Source organism: Salvelinus namaycush, chromosome 10 (genome assembly GCF_016432855.1).
Source record: "Salvelinus namaycush isolate Seneca chromosome 10, SaNama_1.0, whole genome shotgun sequence".
Lineage (NCBI taxonomy): Eukaryota > Metazoa > Chordata > Actinopteri > Salmoniformes > Salmonidae > Salvelinus > Salvelinus namaycush.
Window position 1 is genome coordinate 30,543,782 of NC_052316.1, and position 22,267 is coordinate 30,566,048.

Here is a 22,267-nt window from a genome sequence, read left to right on the forward strand (position 1 = left end):
CTCTACCATATCGACTCTGTTGCTTATAAAGAACAATTGATAGTTGATTTTAAACGATGGCCTACACCATGAAACGAACAAACAAAAGGACATTGAAGAACATTCCAAACTGAAAATAAAATAATTTGTCTCAAGAAATTGTAGGCCTGTAGATATCAAATTGTGAATATTTGGATCATATTTATAAAACCGAATAGTCCTAAAATCATTGCAAATTTGTAATAAAAAAACGATGTCGTCCACGTAGGCTAGATGATAATAATTATATGGCTTAAATAACAGTTTAATTAAGCCTTATATTCAAATTAAGGCAAATATGTGAACAATTTTGCTAATATGCCTGTTTTTATAATAAAGTGTAACAATAAGGACACAACGGTGGCAATTTCCATGTCTCTTGAAAGCATGAATCTCCCTATTTGTTAGACCATAGCCCTATTGAGAGAGCCAAATGCATATGATATAAATAATCCATTTTATTTTTGACAACAAAAGTAGTCTGTACGTCTTTGCTATAGCCAACCCTCTATGTCCCAAATTAGGAAAAGCGTAAGGATAAAGAACAGTGAGCGAAAATAACATTTATAAAGACAATTTCAGGAGATTGTTAGATTATTTCAGTTTATTTTGCTCTCTAAAACGTATTAAGGCGTTTTTTTAAAAGCTTTTCATATCCACAAATGTGGTGGCACACACTCCTCTACTTTCTCGTTCTTCTCTGTAGTAACTTACGCCTGGAACTGGGTGCCTGCATTCTGTTCCCGTGCGTTCTGAAAGCTGAGCCTAGAGCAGCACAGGGCTGCTGCAGTTAGTGGCGGCGCGCGACTGGGCCCGTGCACCTGTGTGCGGCTGGCCGGCGGGCGCGAGGAGAGACCTGGCACAGTGGAAACTGGTGTGTTTTCGCTCGCACCCGGGTTCCAGGGCCAACCTCAAAGCGCCATCTGTTACCAATTATAAGTCCACACAGATGCAGCGCTGTCTCCGACGGTCAAACTGCAATGTTCTAGGTGTTGTTTTTAAGAATAAAGAGAGGCAAACCCACCCTGTTTGTTCCCTCTTCGCAAACCTACTTTTCCATTTTCCATTTAAAATGTCAAACGGATTTTTCATAAAAAGATCCCACGACGGTTTTCATTTCATGAATATAATATGTAGGCCTACACAACTGATACATTTCTGGGGCTATAATCTTTTAAATTCAGGATGTTGATTCCATGACCATTAAGATATAGGCTAGGTAACAACCTAACTTCCTTTCTAAGCTATTGTTCTGTAACAACTATTTTACAAACCATTAAAGTAAAGTATGGTGGGACGTCTCTTGGCCTCTAGAACACAGAGGTTCGAGGTTAGGGGTTCATATTCCAGCAGAAGTCGGAGACAAAACGACAGAGGTCTTTACGCAGAGTAGAGGTAGCCTCCAGTGCGCGCTGGGCTTGGACTGGGCACATAGTCAGAATGTCTCGATTGAGACACATTCTGCAGGAATGGGATCCAGGCTCGAGGAAGCGTATTTCCTGAGGAATGAACAGGGTTAGTGTGCTCGCGGGGCAAACCAAGGAGAGCTGAGCGCGAGGAGGGAAGGGAAATGACAGGGGCTGAGGCTCACGCGACCTCTGAGCAACCTGGGAACGCTGGCACGAGGAACCTCTCAGACAACATTACTCTAGTCTTCTGACTCGACTCAAGCTTGAGGTTTTACCTCTAAAATACCTTTTACAAGATTTAACCAAAGGTATAACATCTCTCCCCTATTTATAAGGTACACATTGTACACGTGTCCTCCAGTCTAGACACATCTTTGTGGAATAATGGCGGGGAGATTATGCAGTGCCAATTGGGTGACATAAAATAGCCTATCTTTATAAATAGTTAAAATTATGTTATTTAGGCTACATATATTATATGTGGTGCTATGTGTCTATCAATACATTTATAACAAACAATGTATATTAAGGGGAGAAGAGCAGAAGATTGTGTATGAAAATACAAGAAAATAATCACATATATAGGGCCAACTAATGTATCAAAAGAACAAGTTTTATTGTACCAAAATTTTTATATTCTGAATTAAATATGTCAGATGGGAATACAAAAGATTTCACAAATGCTGAATAACATCTAAAACATATTTGTTGGTCATCTTACAATAACAAATAATTAAAGTTATACTTAATTTATTTCTAAAAGGACAAACTGCAACCTGTGACCTATATGCCAGGCGATTAAAACAAACAAACACAACAATACAATCCCATATTGCCAGAGACAGTGTCGAATAAAAACAATTAAAAGTCCTATCACCATATAGGCTACTAAATCATGATCAGCGTGAAAAATTATATTAAGATTAAAAACAAAAATAAGGAATGGCATTATTTAAAAGGCATCGAATAATCTTCCCTCACCATAGCATAAGGCAAAAAAACAGACTGAGTAACTTCGTTTGGGACAGCAAAGTGATGAAAAAAATGATCCAGACTAGTTTTATATTCTTTTCACCGCATGGTGCAACTGTTGAGTCGCAGTGCACTCTGGTCAGGAGTGCTCAGATGATTCCCTAGGTTTGGGTTGATCCAAAGGATGTGGTTTTATGCGTTAGGGTTATTCTTCATGAGATGGATGTCAGCATCAACCATCTCTTTCACCAGTTCCTAAAGGGTCAAATAGAGGTTTAGTTTAGACACAGATATTGTCTACTCTAAACCTAACATAGCAGCCTAAATATTCATTTCCAAACACTGATAATCAAACAATTCGTATAGATTCAGGAAAAAAGGTTAACCTAATAAAATGATTGGTCCGAATCGAAAAATCCCTAAGACAAAAAATATGGTAATAATGGAGAAACAAAATGTGTTGTATACATCAAATCTGTTCAGAGGACTGCTGTCTCTTTATTCAGTCATGTTGATGTACTGTGGTTGGTAAGTGGGAGATTCGTCCAACTTGGCTTGTTCAATCACACTTAACCTACTTATTATTGCTCATATAAGGCTTGTACAGTATATGATTATAACATGTTATAAAACATTAGTTTAGCTACTTAATTAAGAAGCTGCTTAACTTCCCAATTTATGTTGTGTTTACTGACAACACAAGAAGAGTGGAGAAGCTGGCTGGGAAGACTGTCATCGAAGAAGACCAGCATGCTGTGCATCTCCAGTTCCACCATGGGTTATGTGCACACAGACACGCACACACACAAACCCACACACACACGCATGCATGCACACGTGCACGCAAGCACACACATGCACACATATGCACACACGCAGAGTAAAGTGCAACACCCACCTCAAAAGTGATCTTTGCTTTCCAGCCTAACTTTGTCAGTGCCTTGGTGCTATCACCTTGCAGGTATTCCTGGGGAAAGAGAGGGAGAAACAAAAACAACTCATCATTCATGGCCACTAGAGAATGGTGTTTAGAATAGGGTAATTTTACAGTCAGAGTTCAGCAGAAACAGTACATTACAGTAGAAACAGTAGATATACAGTTGATACAGTAGACTTCCTGTTATAAAGACTTTAATTCCACCACTATCTATCGAAATCAAACATATGCACAACTCTCTATAGGATGCCTATAGGATGTAAACAGATATTCAGATCCTCTGTCTAACTCTCTTTCACACACACACAGGTCAGTATCCCCTCTAGGGGAAAGGGAGGTCACAAAGTCTCACTGGCCATCAATCCCAGACTCCCCCTCCTCTCTCATCCAGAGGGTGCCAGAGCATGATGAATTGTGGGACTCTGGTGGTGTAACCTCCTTCCTCCCTCATCCCCCTCTCTCCTCTGTTTCCCTTTTGTGTTCTGCACTGGGTTCACAATCCACTGAGACCCTGTCTGAGACCACCAAAGATACAGCCTGGAAAATACCTCTCGCTCTCTCTCATTATCATTTTGTCACCTCACTCTCCCTCAGTTAAACAGTCAGCAATTTGTTGTTATCCTAAAAATCTACGCGTATCTTTGAACCGTACACAAGTTTGTTGAACAACCCTGTTACGTTCTCATACTCACTGTCAAGATTTCTACAGTTGATTTAGTGGTTAGCTACATATTTCTTTCAGTAGAAGGAGAGTACGTATCAGTTACTCCCGATGTGCTCATGTCCATGGCTGAATAGAGATGTGAAATTATAAAGGCAGAGAGCTCCTTTTCTATCTGACACTAAAACATTTGAAAATGTCTGTTTCTGGGTGATCTTATTACACAGGAACGCTACAGCAGCATTAGCCTAGCTTGGTGCTACTTCAGCCTTTACAGAACAGGGACCCACATCTCTGAGCTGCTCCACAGCCCTCAATCACACTGGCTCACACACACATGCATGCACGCAAACGCACAAACTTTGTTGCAGTTGATTAAAGTTAACTACAAAACGTTTTTCATGTGTTATTTTTATTTGAAATGCAACCTCCAATCAATCTTCAAGTGCATTTTTAAAATGTTTTTATTAGTCCAGTCTTTACATCAGCCATCAGACAAAAGCTCGTCCCTCCTTTAGTAGTCAGTTCACAAAGTCCATTTGCAGTTCTACGCTACATTACTGACATTCAGTTCTGTTCCAGGCCTACAAACAGCCATATTTACAGAATCATTATTACAGCAATGGACGTCAATTATATAAAGTTATATAATTCTAGGAGTTATTAATGGAGTAACTCCATAAGTACATTATGTTATATTTTTAAAGGAGAACATTTCGAAAGTGAAATTAATATCAGGTGTTTTTGTCCCCAATAAAGGGGTTTCAAGGTGAGTTCGCCTCAGCTCATTTATAACGTTAAAAAGCTCTCGAAGCCTACTTAAACACTTTATAACCAGTCTGTTATAACACAAATAAACATGTGTCTAGAACGAACACGCCTCAATGAAAATAATAGGTGAAACAACATTCTCAAATAAGGCATATTAAAGTGAAATTGCATTATGCAACAATTATTACAGCAATGTTAGGTTCAGAGCAAAATAATGATGAATGTATAAATAGTGAATAAAGAGGGAAAAGACTATAATGGAATCCCAGCCCCTACCATGGACTGACTATAATATTCCATGCACTGGCAGTATGTGGCCAGAGATGGCACTGCTGAGTGCTACTATCCATACAGAATCATCTTATGCCCCACCTCACCATGACAACATTACCTTCTCCGATCAACATAGCTGACTGAGGTGAGGTACACTTCCTGTTCCTGCATCTCTATGATTGGTCAGTAGTCAGATGTCCATCTATCTATAAGACCTGGAATACAGTGTATTTATACTGATAAAGACCTGTCAAGTCCTAACACACTGAAGACCATAGATAGAACACACTTTAATTTCAGTACTCCCGCATAACAAAGAGTGCCGCTCAAAATCCAGGTAATCTACTATGAGTCATTTTGTACCTGGTGGATATCACACGTGAGGGATCTCTCTCTCTCACACACACACACACACACACACACACACACACACACACACACACACACACACACACACACACACACACACACACACACACACACACACACACACACACACACACACACACACACACACACAGAAATTCAACCTGCTCAGAGATTTAAAACCTAATTAGAACAGAGTCAACTCACCCCTAACTGACAGAGAATGTACTGAATTATTCAACAAGAACTGCTAACAGATGGGGAACAATATAATCTTCATATGGATCTGATTTGGAACAGAATCCAAGGTCATGGTATATCCTGTTTAAAATAGTATTCTCCACATGTCTGGAAATATGCAACAGTGATAACAGAAATGGGTTCTAGAAAATGTGCTATGTTGAGTGGATTGCTCTCTGAAGACAGAAGATTTGAGTAAATATTACATCTGTAGGGGCTTTAAAATTAGAGTGATAAAGCTATATCACACGCATCCTCAGGATGCGACCATGATCTGTTCACAGTCCATAAACCCCGCCATGCATCATGGGTAGTGTGTGTCAAGTTGCGATGGTCGCAGAAGAGGGATCACATAGGGAGAGACACAACGATGACAAACTGACTGTATACCTGATCCCTACAGGCAATGTTGCTTTCCCAGGCAACGCAGGTATCAATAAATGTTCATTTACGTCTGAGGTGAATCCGGAGACACCGAGAGAAATGGATGTTTCCTCTGAGTATATGGAAGTGCTGATGAAATCGTTTTCCCTTTCTCTTCAGGTAGCCAGGAGCAGCAGCAACAACACCACTGATATCACATCACACTACATCCTGAATAACCTCATTGCCACAGTTGCCAAACCATCATCAATATCATCGTCATCACCACCATTGTCAACATCATCATCGACACCTGAATCCTCCTTCCCCTCTTCCTTTCTACCATTAAAGGTGTAAACCACTCTCTCTGAATGTGATCACGGTCGATAAAGCCCACAGGTGATTAAGGCACTCTGAGTTGGCATGTAACGCTAAGGAATTCCAGTATCACTGAAAGTCCTGTCAATAAATCACAGCAACCCTTTCACACAGCAGAGAGAGAGAACACTACAAACACATCCCAACATAGCCAAAGAGTTCTTCGAGCCGTTGAAGGGAAAGAAAGTTCAACATCCTCATAGAGACCTCTCTTTCTCTTCCCCTCTCTCTCACGCAGAAACACTCACAGGGGACAGGCTCTGAGGATCTGATGTGGTTTGGAGAGGCCATTGGAAGTGCTTCTGGTATTTGTATGACCATGGACATGAGGATGGATACAGACATCAAACAGTAGCAGCAATGAGACAGCAGTAGTTCAACTCAGTAAGTCTGGACCCCACAGCCTCAAGGACAGACATGATTTCCCAGAAACCTTCACCCTTTGTAAGGTCACACAGACGAAGACTGAGTGTGTGTGTTTGCGAGAATGGTTTGTTAGTGTTCTGGTCTAGGTGTGAGAAAGACGGGGAAGGAATGAGAGAGCCAGTACAGGTATGCACATCCTCTCACTGGTCACTTCTCTACCCACATCCCCTCTTCCTCTCACTGGTCACTTCTCTACCCACATCCCCTCTTCCTCTCACTGGTCACTTCTCTACCCACATCCCTCCCTCTCTTTTTCTTTGCCCACATTAACATACTCCCAGATTCTAGAACAAGAAACACAAAGACTGGGAAGAAAATAGAAAATAGTGAAACAGAGAGGGAGAAAGAGCCTGCTGGTTTCTCCCCAGGACTTCTAGACAGTATTAGCCACTCCCGTAAAAAGTTCAGGATCCTACCACTGAGAGATGGAGAGTTCCAGTCTGTGTGTGTATATATTCCTGTGTGTGTGTGATGGGAGACAGCAGGGGGTGTGTGAGTTATATCACAGGTTTCTTCCGCCATCTCCACGTGAGGCTCGGCCGACACACAACGTGGGTACTGAACTCTAAAGAGTGGCCCTGTCCCTCACACACACACACACACACACACACACACACACACACACACACACACACACACACACACACACACACACACACACACACACACACACACACACACACACACACAGTTAGAAGCATAATGTATATTTATATATGAGAGAAGGAGGAATATTACATAAATTGGGAGCTGTATCTTTAATTTGAACTTTGAGTGAGTAACGCACAACGTATTGATTAACAATGAAAGAGACCAGTCTCTCTCCCTTCCTTCACCCCCCTGCATGATGATTGTTCTCCATCAGTGCTCATTAAAATTCCTGGGGGAGTTGTGTGATAAATATTTAGGTGGTTGAGGACACACTCTAAACACTCTTGAGGAGCAGAGTGGAGGCTAGCAGCAGATCGCACTAAGTGCCCCAACGCCACCGCTAAGCATTCTGCCTGCCCTTCAGCTCCAAGGAGATTTGTATATGTGAAGTACTTACTGTCAAGATAACCAGCACAGGGAGAGAGGGGGCAAGATTGATAGCGAAGCCAGCCAACCGTGTGGTGTGTTTGTGTGTGTGGTGAGTATGAGATTTGAAATGCTTAACTTGCATGATCTAACCAACAGTGCAGTTATCAATATCAAAATAGTATAACTAACCTTAAGATAATAATATATATTTTTGAAGTATATATACACATACACACATACAGTTGAAGTCGGAAGTTTACATACACTTAGGTTGGAGTCATTAAAACTCGTTTTTCAACCACTCCACAAATTTCTTGTTAACAAACTATAGTTTTGGCAACTCGGTTAGGACATCTACGTTGTGCATAACACAAGTAATTTTTCCAACAAGTGTTTACAGACAGATTACTTCACTTATAACTCACTGTATGACAATTCCAGTGGGTCAGAAGTTTACATACACTAAGTTGACTGTGCCTTTAAACAGCTTGGAAAATTCCAGAAAATGATGTCATGGCTTTAGAAGCTTCTGATAGGCTAATTGACATAATTTGAGTCAATTGGAGGTGGAACTATGGATGTATTTCAAGGCCTACCTTTAACCTCTCTGGGGTAGGTGGGACGCAATCGTCCCACCTGACCAATAGCCAGGGAATATACAGAGCGCCATATTCAAATAAAATGATATAAAAATCAAACTTTCATTAAATCACACATGTAAGATACCAAATTAAAGCTACACTCGTTGTGAATCCAGCCAAGCTTCTGATAGGCTAATTTACATCATTTGAGTCAATTGGAGGTGTACCGGTGGATGTATTTCAAGGCCTACCTTCAAACTCAGTGCCTCCTTGCTTGACATCATGGGAAAATCAAAAGAAATCAGCCAAGACCTCAGAAAAGAAATTGGAGACCTCTACAAGTCTGGTTCATCCTTGGGAGCAATTTCCAAATGCCTGAAGGTACCACGTTCATCTGTACAAACAATAACATGCAAGTATAAACACCCTGGAACCACGCAGCCGTCATACCACTCAGGAAGGAGACGCGTTCTGTCTCCTAGAGATTAACGTACTTTGGTGCGAAAAGTGCAAATCAAACCCAGAACAAAAGCCAAGGACCTTGTGAAGATGCTGGAGGAAACAGGTACACAAGTATCTATATCCACAATAAAACGAGTCCTATATCGACATAACCTGAAAGACCGCTCAGCAAGGAAGAAGCCACTGCTCCAAAACCACCATAAAAAAGATAGACCTCAGTTTGCAACTGCACATGATGACAAAGATCGTACTTTTTGGAGAAATGTCCTCTGGTCTGATGAAACAAAAATATAACTGTTTGGCTATAATGACCATTGTTATGTTTGGAGGAAAAAGGGGGTGTCTTGCAAGCCGAAGAACACCATCCCATCCGTGAAGCACTGGGGATGTCAGTATCATGTTGTGGGGGTGCTTTGCTGCAGGAGGGACTGGTGCACTTCACAAAATAGATGGCATCATGAGGCAGGAAAATTATGTGGATATATTGAAGCAACATCTCAAGACATCAGTCAGGAAGTTAACTTCTTATGGCTGCAGGGGCAGTATTGAGTAGCTTGGATGAAAGGTGCACAGAGGTGCCCATATTAAACGGCCTGACAGAGGTGCCCATATTAAACGGCCTGCTCCCAGTTGCTAATATATGCATATTATTATTCATATTGGATAGAAAACACTCTGAAGTTTCTAAAACTGTTTGAATTATGTCTGTGAGTATAACAGAACTCATATGGCAGGCAAAAACTTCCTGTTTGAATTGTTTCTGAGGTGTCAGATTTTCAACCATGCTCTCAATTGAAATGACAGCAAGATATAGATGAGTTTTCACTTCCTACGGCTTTCACTAGATGTCAATAGTCAACAGAACTTTGTCTGATGACTGTAATGTGAAGGGGGGCCGAAGGAGAAAGGAATGAGTAATCACTTCCACGGGCTGATCACGCATTCACCATGCGCCTTCACATGAGTAGGACGTCCGTTCCATCGCTCTTCTGAAGTCAATTGAATTTTCCGGTTGGAACGTTATTCAAGATGTATGTTAACAACATTCTAAAGATTGATTCAGTACATTGTTTGACATGTTTCTCCTGACTGTAACGGAACCTTTGGACATTTCGTCACGTTATAGTGGAGGCGCTTTCTGACTTTGGAATTGTTTACCGAAGGTGCGAACCAAAGTAGCTAATTGGACATAAATAACGGACATTATCGAACAAATCAAGCATTTATTGTGGACCTGGGATTCCTAGGAAGTTCATCAAAGGTAAGGAAACATTTATCATGTATTTTCTGGTTTCTGTTGAGTCCAACATGGCGGCTAATTTGGCTATTGTTCTGAGCTCCGTCTCAGATTATTGCATGATTTGCTTTTACCGTAAAGTTTTTGAAATCTGACACAGCGGTTGCAATAAGGAGAGGTATATCTATAATTCCATGTGTATAACTTATATTATCATCTACATTTATGATGAGTATTTCTGTTGAAACGATGTGGCTATGCACTATCATTGGATGTTTTTGGAACTAGTGAATCTAACGCGCCAATGTAAACTCAGATTTTTTGTTATAAATATGAACTTTATCAAACAAAACATGCATGTATTGTGTAACATGAAGTCCTATGAGTGTCATCTGATGAAGATAATCAAAGGTTAGTGATTAATTTTATCTCTATTTCTGCTTTTTCTGACTGCTATCTTTCGCTGGAAAATCTTATTGTGGTTTGATGGTGACCTAACATAATCGTTTGTAGTGCTTTCGCTGAAAAGCATATTTGAAATCGGACACTTTGGTGGGATTAACAACAAGATTACCTTTAAAATGATATAAGACACATGAATGTCTGAGGAATTTTAATTATGAGATTTCTGTTTTTTGAATTTGGCGCCCTGCACTTTATCTGGCTGCTGTCATATCGATCCCGGTAGCGGGATGCAGCCATAAGCAGTTAAAGCTTGGTCGCAAATGGGTCTTCCAAATGGACAATGACCCCAAGCATACTTCCAAAGTTGTGTCAAAATGGCTTAAGGACAACAAAGTCAAGGTATTGGAGTAGCCATCACAAAGCCCAGACCTCAATCCTATAGAACATTTGTGGGCAGAACTGAAAAAGCGTGTGCGAGCAAGGAGGATTACAAACCTGACTCAGTTACTGGAATGGATGGGATGGATTTGGAATGGGCCAAAATTCAACCAATTTATTGTGGGAAGCTTGTGGAAGGCTACCTGAAAAGTTTGACCCAAGTTAAACAATTTAAAGGCAATGCTACCAAATACTAATTGAGTGTATGTGAACTTCTGACCCACTGGAATGTGATGAAAGAAATAAAAGCTGAAAGAAATCATTCTCTCTACTATTATTCTGACATTTCACATTCTTAAAATAAAGTGGTGATCCTAACTGACCTCTAATACAGGGAATTGTTACTGGGATTAAATGTCAGGATTTGTGAAAAACAGTTTAAATGTATTTGGCTAAGGTGTATGTCAACTTCAGACTTCAACTGTACATACACACACATATATATATATTCTATATATTCTATATAGAATATATATATATGTATGTGCGTGTACAGTTGAAGTCTGAAGTTTACATACACCTTAGCCAAATACATTTAAACTGTTTTTCACATATACATTTTCATATATATATATACTCTCACACACACACACACACACACACACACACACACACACACACACACACACACACACACACACACACACACACACACACACACACACACACACACTATCGTTCAAAAGTTTTGGGTCACTTAGAAATGTCCTTGTTTTTGAAAGAAAAGCACATTTTCTGCCCATTCAAATAACACAAAATTGATCAGAAATACAGTGTAGATATTGTTAATGTTGTAAATGACTATTGAAGCTGGAAACGGCTGATTTTCTATGGAATATCTACATAGGCGTACAGAGGCCCATTATCAGCAACCATCCCTCCTGTGTTCCAATTGCACGTTGTGTTAGCTAATCCAAGTTTATCATTTTAAAAACGTAATTGATCATTAGAAAACCCTTTTGCAATTATGTTAGCACAGCTGAAAACTTGTTCTGATTAAAGAAGAAATAAAACTGGCCTTCTTTAGACTAGTTGAGTATCTGGAGCATCAGCATTTGTGGGTTCGATTACAGGCTCAACATGGCCAGAAACAAAGATCCTTCTTCTGAAACTCGTCAGTCTATTCTTATTCTGAGAAATTAAGGCTATTCCATGTGAGAAATTGGCAAGAAACTGAAGATCTCGTACAACGCTGTGTACTATTCCCTTCACAGAACAGCGCAAACTGTCTCTAACCAGAATAGAAAGAGGAGTGGGAGGCCCCGGTGCACAACTGAGCAAGAGGACAAGTACATTAGAGTGTCTAGTTTGAGAAACAGATGCCTCACAAGTCCTCAACTGGCAGCTTCATTAAATAGTACCCGCAAAACACCAGTCTCAACGTCAACAGTGAAGAGGCGACTCTGGGATGCTGGCCTTCTAGGCAGAGTTGCAAAGAAAAAGACATATCTCAGACTGGCCAATAAAAACAAAAAATTAAGATGGGCGAAAGAACACAGACACTGGACAGAGGAACTCTGCCTAGAAGGCCAGCATTCTGGAGTCGCCTCTTCACTGTTGACGTTGATACTGGTGTTTTGCGGGTACTATTTAATGAATTCTACAATGTAGAAAATAGTAAAAATAAATAAAAACCCTTGAATGAGTAGGTGTGTCCAAATGAAAGGCATTGAGTTCGTCTGGCACACACACACACACACTGTTAACATTCTCATTAACCACACTATTCAGACGTGGACTCCCCACTACTGTTCCAGAGGCTTATTGTCTGTTACTGAGAGGGGGTCACACAAATAGAGGGGCCCTGTTCTGTTCCTGCATTCTATTATTCCTGAGGACGGGAAACAGATCATAATTCCTAGAGTCAGCAGAATGCTCTGGGAGAGGGAGAGAGAGATGAAGTGAGTGAGAGGAAGAGAGAGTTGAAGTGTGTTTGTCAGATACTGTGTTGGTCTTGTCTGTGTGTAACATGTTAATCAGCCTCAGGTTGTTTCAGATTTTTTGTTGTTATATCAAAGCAAACATGATTTCCCCTATTTAAACAAAATTATTCTCAACCACACTACTGAAAGACAAAGATTAAAAGGAGAAAAACAGAGGAAGAGAGAAAGGATGAGAGAGAGGGAGAAAGTGGCATTCTGCTCTCATCTTAATTGATGTGTAATTTCAGTAATGCTCGTGCACGGAGGGACCAGAGTTTGGGACTGCTTTTGACACTTGGACCTCTATGTTCCTCTATATTCTGATAGAATTCTTCTAATAGATGTGTCGACATGGAGTAATTGTCTCTGTTAGGTGGAGTGTTGAGCTCTTCAACACACATTGAGACTCACACCTCAATCACTGGTTGTAAACTGTTTTCTGCCCCTCCAAAAAGATTGAATATGTAGACGATTGGCCTTCTTTCTGGTACTCACACACAAACAGGACCAAGCCTGGGCTGCTGAGGAGTGATGGACTCCATCCTAGCTGGAGGGGTGCTCGCATCTTATCTACCAACATAGACATGGCTCTAACTCCTCTATCTCCACAATGAGATAGGGTGCAGGCCAGGCAACAGGATGTTAGCCTGCCTGCCAGCTTGATGGAGTCTGCCACTAGCACAGTCAGCGTAGTCAGCTCAGCTTTCCCCATTGTCACCGTGTCCGTGCCTCGATATACGTCAGGCAAAACTAAACATGGCGGTGTTCGCCCTAGAAAATTCACTGGAATAAAGACATCCTCCATTCTTGTCGTTATTTAAAGAGTATGTAATAATATCTCACATCTCAAAATAGGACTACTTAATGTTAGATCCTTCACTTCTAAGGCAGTCATAGTCAATGAACTAAACACTGATCATAACCTTGATGTGATTGGCCTGACTGAAACATGACTCAAGCCTGATTAATTTACTGTGTTAAATGAGGATTCTCCTCCAGGTTACAGCAGTGACCATATCCCCCGCACATCCGCAAAGGCGGAGGTGTTGCTAACATTTACGATAGAAAATTTCAATTTAACCCCCACAAAACATACTACTTCTTTGTCTTTTGAGCTTCTAGTCATCAAATCTACGCAGCCTACTCAATCACTTTTTATGGGCACTGTTTACAGGCCCCATGTGCCGTATACAGTGTTCCTCACTGAGTTCCCTGAATTCTTATCAGACCTTGTAGTCATGGCAGATAATATTCACATTTTTGGTGACTTCAATATTCACATGGAAAAGTCCACAGACCCACTCCAAAAGGCTTTCGGAGCCATCATCGACTGAAAGGGTTTTGTCCAACATGTCTCTGAACCTACGCATTGCCACGGTCATACCCTGGATCTAGTTTTGTCCCATGGAATAAATATTGTGGATCTAAATGTTTTTTTCCTCATAATCCTGGATTATCGGACCACCATTTTACATTTGCAATCGCAACAAATAATCTGCTCAGATCACAACTACGGATTATCAAAAGCCAAGCTATAAATTCTCAGACAACCCAAAGACTGCTAGATGCACTTCCAGACTCCCTCCACCTACCCAAGAACTTCGGAGTACAAAAATCAGTTAACCACCTAACCAAGGATCTACATTTAACCTTGCGTAAAACCCTAGATGCAGTCGCACCTCTAAAAACAAAAAACATTTGTCACAAGAAATTTGCTTCCTGGTATACAGAAAATAACCAAGCCCTGAAGCAAGCTTCCAGAAAATTGGAATGTAAATGGCGCTCCCCCAAACTGGAAGTCTTCCGACTACCGTGCGATATTGAAGAGCCCTCACTGCTGCGCGATGAGCCTACTTTTCCAACCTAATTGAGGAGAATAAAAACAATTCAAAATATATTTTTGATACTGTCGCAAAGCTAACTAAAAAGCAGCCTTCCCCAAGTGTGGATGGCCTTTACTTCAGCACTACACAGACCTGCCAGGACCAAGGATCAATGGAGATACCAAAGTTTTTAAATCCTGTCTCAATCAACACATTCATGAAAATAGTCATGGCCTCTAAACCTTCCAGCTGCCTACTGGACCCTATTCCAACTAAACTACTGAAAGAGTTACTTCCTGTGCTTGGCCCTCCTATGTTGAAAGTAATAAACGGCTCCCTATCCTCCGGATGTGTACCAAACTCATTAAAAGTGGCAGTAATAAAGCCTCTCCTGAAAAAGCCAAACCTTGACCCATAATAAAAAAATTACAATTATAAATTGGCCTATATCGAATCTCCCATTCCTCTCAAGACAAATAATGTATACAAAACACTCCAGTCTGGGTTTAGACCCCATCATAGTACTGAGACTGCACTCTTGAAGGTGATGAATCCCCTTTTAATGGCATCAGACCAAGGCTCTGAATCTGTCCTCGTACCCCTAGACCTAAGTCCCGCTTTTGACACAGTCGATCACCACATTCTTTTGAAGAGATTGGAAACTCTAATTGGTCTACACGGACAAGTTCTTGCCTGGTTTAGATCTTATCTGTTGGAAAGGTATCAGTTCGTCCTCTGACAAATCAATGGTAAGTTTCGGTGTTCCTCAAGGTTCCGTTGTAGGCCCACTATTGTTTTCACTATATATTCTACCTCTTGGTGATGTCATTTGGAAAAACAAAATGTCAACTTTCACTGATATGCGGACGACACACAGCTGTACATTTCAATGAAACATGGTGAAGCCCCAAAATTGCCTACCTTGGAAGCCTATGTTTCAGACATAAGGAAGTGGATGGAAGCAAACGTTTTACTTGTAAACTCGGACCAAACCGAGATGCTAGTTCTACGTCCCAAGAAACAAAGAGATCTGCTGTTTGATCTGACAATTAATCTTGGTGGTTGTACAGTCGTCTCAAATAAAACTGTGAAGGACCTCAGGACCTCTGGACCCTGATCTCTCTTTTGATGAACATATCAAGAATACTTCAAGAGCAGCTTTTTCTATCTTCCATATATTCTTCAAACTTTGTGTCCAAAAATTATGCATAAAAGCTAACCCATGCTTTTGTCACTTCTAGATGACACTACTGCAATGCTCTACTCTTTGGATTCCCGGATAAAGCACTAAATAAACTTCAGTTAGTGCTAAATACATCTGCTAGAATCTTGACTAGAACCAACAAATTCAATCATATCACTCCAGTGCCTCTCTACACTGGTTTCCTGTTAAGGCTAGGGTGGATTTCTAGGTTTTATTGCTAAATTACAAAGCATTAAAGAGACTTGCCGCTACCTATCTCTCTGATTTGATCCTGTCGTATATACCTACACGTACGCTACGGTCACAATAAGGTATACAGTGGGGCAAAAAAGTATTTAGTCAGCCACCAATTGTGCAAGTTCTCCCACTTAAAAAGATGAGAGAGGCCTGTAACAGACAAAATGAGAAAAAAAAAATCCAGAAAATCACATTGTAGGATTTTTAATGAATTTATTTGCAAAGTATGGTGGAAAATAAGTATTTGGTCAATAACAAAAGTTTATCTCAATACTTTGTTATATACCCTTTGTTGGCAATGACAGAGGTCAAACGTTTTCTGTAAGTCTTTACAAGGTTTTCACACACTGTTGCTGGTATTTTGGCCCATTCCTCCATGCAGATCTCCTCTAGAGCAGTGATGTTTTGGGGCTGTTGCTGGGCAACACGGACTTTCAACTCCCTCCAAAGATTTTCTATGGGGTTGAGATCTGGAGACTGGCTAGGCCACTCCAGGACCTTGAAATGCTTCTTACGAAGCCACTCCTTCGTTGCCCGGGCGGTGTGTTTGGGATCATTGTCATGCTGAAAGACCCAGCCACGTTTCATCTTCAATGCCCTTGCTGATGGAAGGAGGTTTTCACTCAAAATCTCACGATACATGGCCCCATTCATTCTTTCCTTTACACGGATCAGTCGTCCTGGTCCCTTTGCAGAAAAACAGCCCCAAAGCATGATGTTTCCACCCCCATGCTTCACAGTAGGTATGGTGTTCTTTGGATGCAACTCAGCATTCTTTGTCCTCCAAACACGACGAGTTGAGTTTTTACCAAAAAGTTCTATTTTGGTTTCATCTGACCATATGACATTCTCCCAATCTTCTTCTGGATCATCCAAATGCTCTCTAGCAAACTTCAGACGGGCCTGGACATGTACTGGCTTAAGCAGGGGGACACGTCTGGCACTGCAGGATTTGAGTCCCTGGCGGCGTAGTGTGTTACTGATGGTAGGCTTTGTTACTTTGGTCCCAGCTCTCTGCAGGTCATTCACTAGGTCCCCCCGTGTGGTTCTGGGATTTTTGCTCACCGTTCTTGTGATCATTTTGACCCCACGGGGTGAGATCTTGCGTGGAGCCCCAGATCGAGGGAGATTATCAGTGGTCTTGTATGTCTTCCATTTCCTAATAATTGCTCCCACAGTTGATTTCTTCAAACCAAGCTGCTTACCTATTGCAGATTCAGTCTTCCCAGCCTGGTGCAGGTCTACAATTTTGTTTCTGGTGTCCTTTGACAGCTCTTTGGTCTTGGCCATAGTGGAGTTTGGAGTGTGACTGTTTGAGGTTGTGGACAGGTGTCTTTTATACTGATAACAAGTTCAAACAGGTGCCATTAATACAGGTAACGAGTGGAGGACAGAGGAGCCTCTTAAAGAAGAAGTTACAGGTCTGTGAGAGCCAGAAATCTTGCTTGTTTGTAGGTGACCAAATATTTATTTTCCACCATAATTTGCAAATAAATTCATTAAAAATCCTACAATGTGATTTTCTGGATTTTTTTTCCTCATTTTGTCTGTCATAGTTGAAGTGTACCTATGATGAAAATTACAGGCCTCTCTCATCTTTTTAAGTGGGAGAACTTGCACAATTGGTGGCTGACTAAATACTTTTTTGCCCCACTGTACCTCCTTATTGTCCTTAACATTTTTAAGAAAACAGCTGGAGGCAGGGCTTTCTCCTATAGAGCTCCATTTTTATGGAATGGTCTGCCTATCCATCAGAGACGCAGACTCGGTCTCGACTTTTAAGTCTTTACTGAAGACTCATCTCATCAGTGAGTCCTATGATTGAGTGTAGTCTGGCCCAGGGGTGCAAAGGTGAATGGCAAGGCACTGGAGTGGCTGGCTGGCTGGCTCCCCTCTCTCCACTGGGATTCTCTGGCTCTGACCCTATTGCGGGGGTTGAGTCACTGGCTTACTAGTGTTCTCCCATGCCGTACCTATAAGGGGTGCGTAACGTCGTGCCAGGCTTTATTCGCTATACTCGACTTGAGTGGGTTGAGTCACTGACGTGATCTTCCTGTCCAGTTTTGCGTCCCCTCGGGCTTGCGGTGGAGGAGATCTTCATGGGCTATACTCAGCCTTGTAAGTTGGTGGTCTGTTAATATCCCTCTAGTGGTGTGGGGGCTGTGCTTGGGCAAAGTGGGTGGGGTTACAGCTCTAGGACCATGCCTCAGAACTACCTGGCCTGACGACTCCTGGCTGTCCCCGTCCCCAGTCCACCTTGTCGTGCTGCTGCTCCAGTTTCAACAGTTCTGCCTGTGGAGATGGAACCCTAACCTGTTCACCGGACGTGCTACCTTGTCATGCTGCTGCTCCAGTTTCAACTGTTCTGCCTGCAGAGATGGAACTCTGACCTGTTCACCGGACGTGCTACCTTGTCATGCTGCTGCTCCAGTTTCAACTGTTCTGCCTGCAGAGATGGAACTCTGACCTGTTCACCGGACGTGCTACCTTGTCCCGGACCTGCTGTTTTCGGCCCTCTCTCTCCCTCTCTACCGCACCTGCTGTCTCGACCTCTGAATGCTCGGCTATGAAAAGCCAACTGACATTTACTCCTGAGGTGCTGACCTTTTGCACCCTCTACAACCACTGTGATTATTATTTGACCCTGCTGGTCATCTATGAACGTTTGAACATCTTGAAGAACAATCTGGCCTTAATGGCCATGTAGTCTTATAATCCGAACCCGGCACAGCCGGAAGAGGACTGGCCACCTCTCAGACCCTGGTTTCTCTCTAGGTTTCTTCCTAGGTTCCTGCCTTTCTAGGGAGTTTTTCCTAGCCACCACGCTTCTACATCTGCATTGCTTGCTGTTTGGGTTTTCTGTATAAGCATTTTGTGACATCTGCTGATGTAAAATGGGCTTTATAAATACATTTGATTTGATTTTACTAGCATTTTGATAGTGTTCTGATTGTATTCTGATAGCAGTTTGATTGGATTCTGATTGGACTCTGATAGCACTCGTGCTAATAAACATTGTATTTGTGCCTAAATACAAATAGAACAGATATACAACTTCTGTTAGTGTTCTGAAAAGGTTAGCGCAACATTAATGCTCTCAGGTTTCTCTGAATGTCTGGATCCTACAGGTCTATATTATCGTTCCATTTCCCCCCGTCTTGGCCCATGTTATCACGAGCTCCATCTCCACTCACCCCTTAGCCCTCATATACACCAATACATACCATATAGACTACATACTAACCTCCATTCACACACCTCCTTTGGCAAAGGCGTCACAGAGAAGTGAGGGCTAGGGCAGCTGAGACAAATGCCCTTACAGCCACCCGTGTGTGTGTGTGTGTGTGTGTCACAAAGAGGAATGGGTCGCAAACGAATGTTTGTGCACACGCACACACACTATGATGGAGTGCAGGCCATTGGGGTGCTGGGGGTATTCTTCAGGGCTGAGGTAAGTGGTAAAGTGAGGTGGTTCCACTAGAGATCAACACAAAGCCTTCTGCTGTCTACTGCTCTTAGCTCCACAGGATTTACTGCTGCTATTTGTCTCTGTACTCCTCCTGTAGCGCTTTCTTCAAATACTAGCACATACACAAACAGTCTTGTTTAACTTCTTAGCGCTAGGGGTCAGAATATATATATTTTTTCAATAACGTGCCCAACGTAAACGGACATTTTCTCCGGCCCAGATCGTAGAATATGCATATAATTTACAGATTAGGATAGAAAACACTCCAAAGTTTCCAAAACTGTCAAAATATTGTCTGTGAGTATAACAATACTTATTCTGCAAACGAAAACCTGAGAAAATGTAACCCGGAAGTGATATTTAAATAAAAAAATCTGTGTTCCCTGGCCCGTCTAACCTCCATTTAAAGGGGTATCAACCAGATTCCTTTTCCAATGGCTTCCTCAGGCTGTGACCAGGCTTTAGACATAGTTTCAGGCTTTAATTTTGAAAAATGAGCGAGTTTTTTCAAAAGTAGTCGGGTGTCCTCTGAATATTTCCTGCGCGCGAGAGAGGGACACCCCATTTTCCTTTTGTCTCTTAATGAATAGGTTATGGTCCGGGTGAAATATTATCGATTATGTTTGTTAAAAACAACCTGAGGATTGATTATAAAAAACATTTTACATGTTTCTACGACCATTACGGATACTTTTTGGAATTTGTCGAACGGAACACGGCTTTGATTTTCTGAACATAATGCGCAACCCAAATGGCGTTATTTTGTGATAAAAGTAATATTTATCGAACAAAAATAACATTTGTTGTGTAACTGGGAGTCTCGTGAGTGGAAACATCCGAAGATTATCAAAGGTAAGCAATTAATTTCATTGCTTTTCTGACTTTCGTGACCAAGCTAACCAAGCTAATATAAGTCTAACTGTTGTAGCATTGAAAGCTACACTCACAAAAGCTTGGATTTCTTTCGCTGTAAAGTATATTTTCAAAATCTGACACGATAGGTGGATTAACAACAAGCTAAGCTGTGTTTTGGTATATTTCACTTGTGATTGCATGATTATAAATCTTTTTAGTAATATTTTTTAATCTGATACGTTTGGAAATTTTCATCTTCCTTTCAGGACCGGAACGAGGCTGTAGTTTTCTCAGCATAACGCGCAACCCAAATGGCGTTTTTTTTGTTATAAAAGTAATATTTATCGAACAAAAAGAACATTTATTGTGTAACTGGGAGTCTCGTGAGTGCAAACATCCGAAGATTATCTAAGGTAAAAGATTAATTTTATTGCTTTTCTGACTTTCGTGACCATGCTAATTTGGGGATAGCTGTTGTAGCATTGAAAGCTACACTCACAAAAGCTTGGATTTCTTTCGCTGTAAAATATATTTTCAAAATCTGACACGATAGGTGGATTAACAACAAGCTAAGCTGTGTTTTGGTATATTTCACTTGTGATTGCATGATTATAAATATTTTTAGTAATATTTTTGCATTTGGCGCCCTGCAATTCTAGCGGTTGTTTAGGAAAGGGACCCCGTAAAAGGGATCCGTAGTGCAGAGAAGTTAACTAACCTTGTGGGGACACACAATTGATTCCCATTCAAAATCCTATTTTCCCGAACCCCAAAATAGTATTTTTCCTTGTGGGGACCAGCAAACTGTTCTGGTACTCACAAGGATAGTGAACCCACCCACCCACACACACACTCTTTATCTTTCTGCAGAGGAATAGTTGAGCTCTTTAACCAATGGAATGCATGGATTTTACACAGACCATTTGGATAAACTCTGTGTGAGAGGTGTGTGTGTGTGTGTGTGTGTGTGTGTGTGTGTGTGTGTGTGTGTGTGTGTGTGTGTGTGTGTGTGTGTGTGTGTGTGTGTGTGTGTGTGTGTGTGTGTGTGTGTGTGAGTGAGTGTGTGAGTGTGTGAGTGTGTGAGTGAGTGAGTGAGTGAGTGAGAGAGAGAGAGAGAGATAGAGAGAGAAGGCTTGAGCGGGCATGCCCGTTCATCCTGGGTCATTGCATTTTGAACTGTCCCCCCTTCCCTCCTGCCATACCCGTCCTCTTCTCCTGCCTCACTCCCCGTCCTCTTCTCCTGCCTCACTCCCCACCCTCTTCTCCTGCCTCACTCCCCACCCTCTTCTCCTGCCTTACTCCCCCCCCTCTTCTCCTGCCTCACTCCCCACCCTCTTCTCCTGCCTTACTCCCCACCCTCTTCTCCTGCCTCACTCCCCACCCTCTTCTCCTGCCATACTCCGTCCTCTTCTCCTGCCATACTCCGTCCTCTTCTCCTGCCTCACCCCCTCTTCTCCTGCCTCACTTCCCTCCCCTTCTACTGCCATACCTCGTCCTCTTCTCCTGCCTCACCCCCTCCTCTTCTCCTGCCTCACCCCCTCCTCTTCTCCTGCCTCACTCCCGTCCTCTTCTCCTGCCTTACTCCCGTCCTCTTCTCCTGCCTCACTCCCCGCCCTCTTCTCCTGCCTCACTCCCCGCCCTCTTCTCCTGCATCACCCCCCTCCTCTTCTCCTGCCTCACCCCCCTCCTCATCTCCTGCCTCACCCCCCTCCTCATCTCCTGCCTCACCCCCCTCCTCATCTCCTGCCTCACCCCCCTCCTCATCTCCTGCCTCACCCCCTCCTCATCTCCTGCCTCACC

At 42.0% G+C, this 22,267-nt stretch overlaps 1 protein-coding gene across 2 annotated transcripts in view; it reads right to left on the bottom strand.

The window, feature by feature from the left end:
• Positions 1-2,019: 2,019 nt before the first annotated feature.
• Positions 2,020-22,267, bottom strand: part of gmds (GDP-mannose 4,6-dehydratase) — a 234,279-nt gene continuing 214,031 nt past the window's right edge. For both annotated transcript variants that reach the window (XM_039001967.1, XM_039001966.1), the window contains 2 exons: positions 3,298-3,366; positions 2,020-2,654 (listed from right to left, as the gene is read on the bottom strand). In XM_039001967.1, the coding sequence (XP_038857895.1) occupies positions 2,592-2,654; positions 3,298-3,366 (132 nt within the window). In that variant the 3' untranslated portion in view covers positions 2,020-2,591. The remainder of the gene's footprint in view (positions 2,655-3,297; positions 3,367-22,267) is intronic.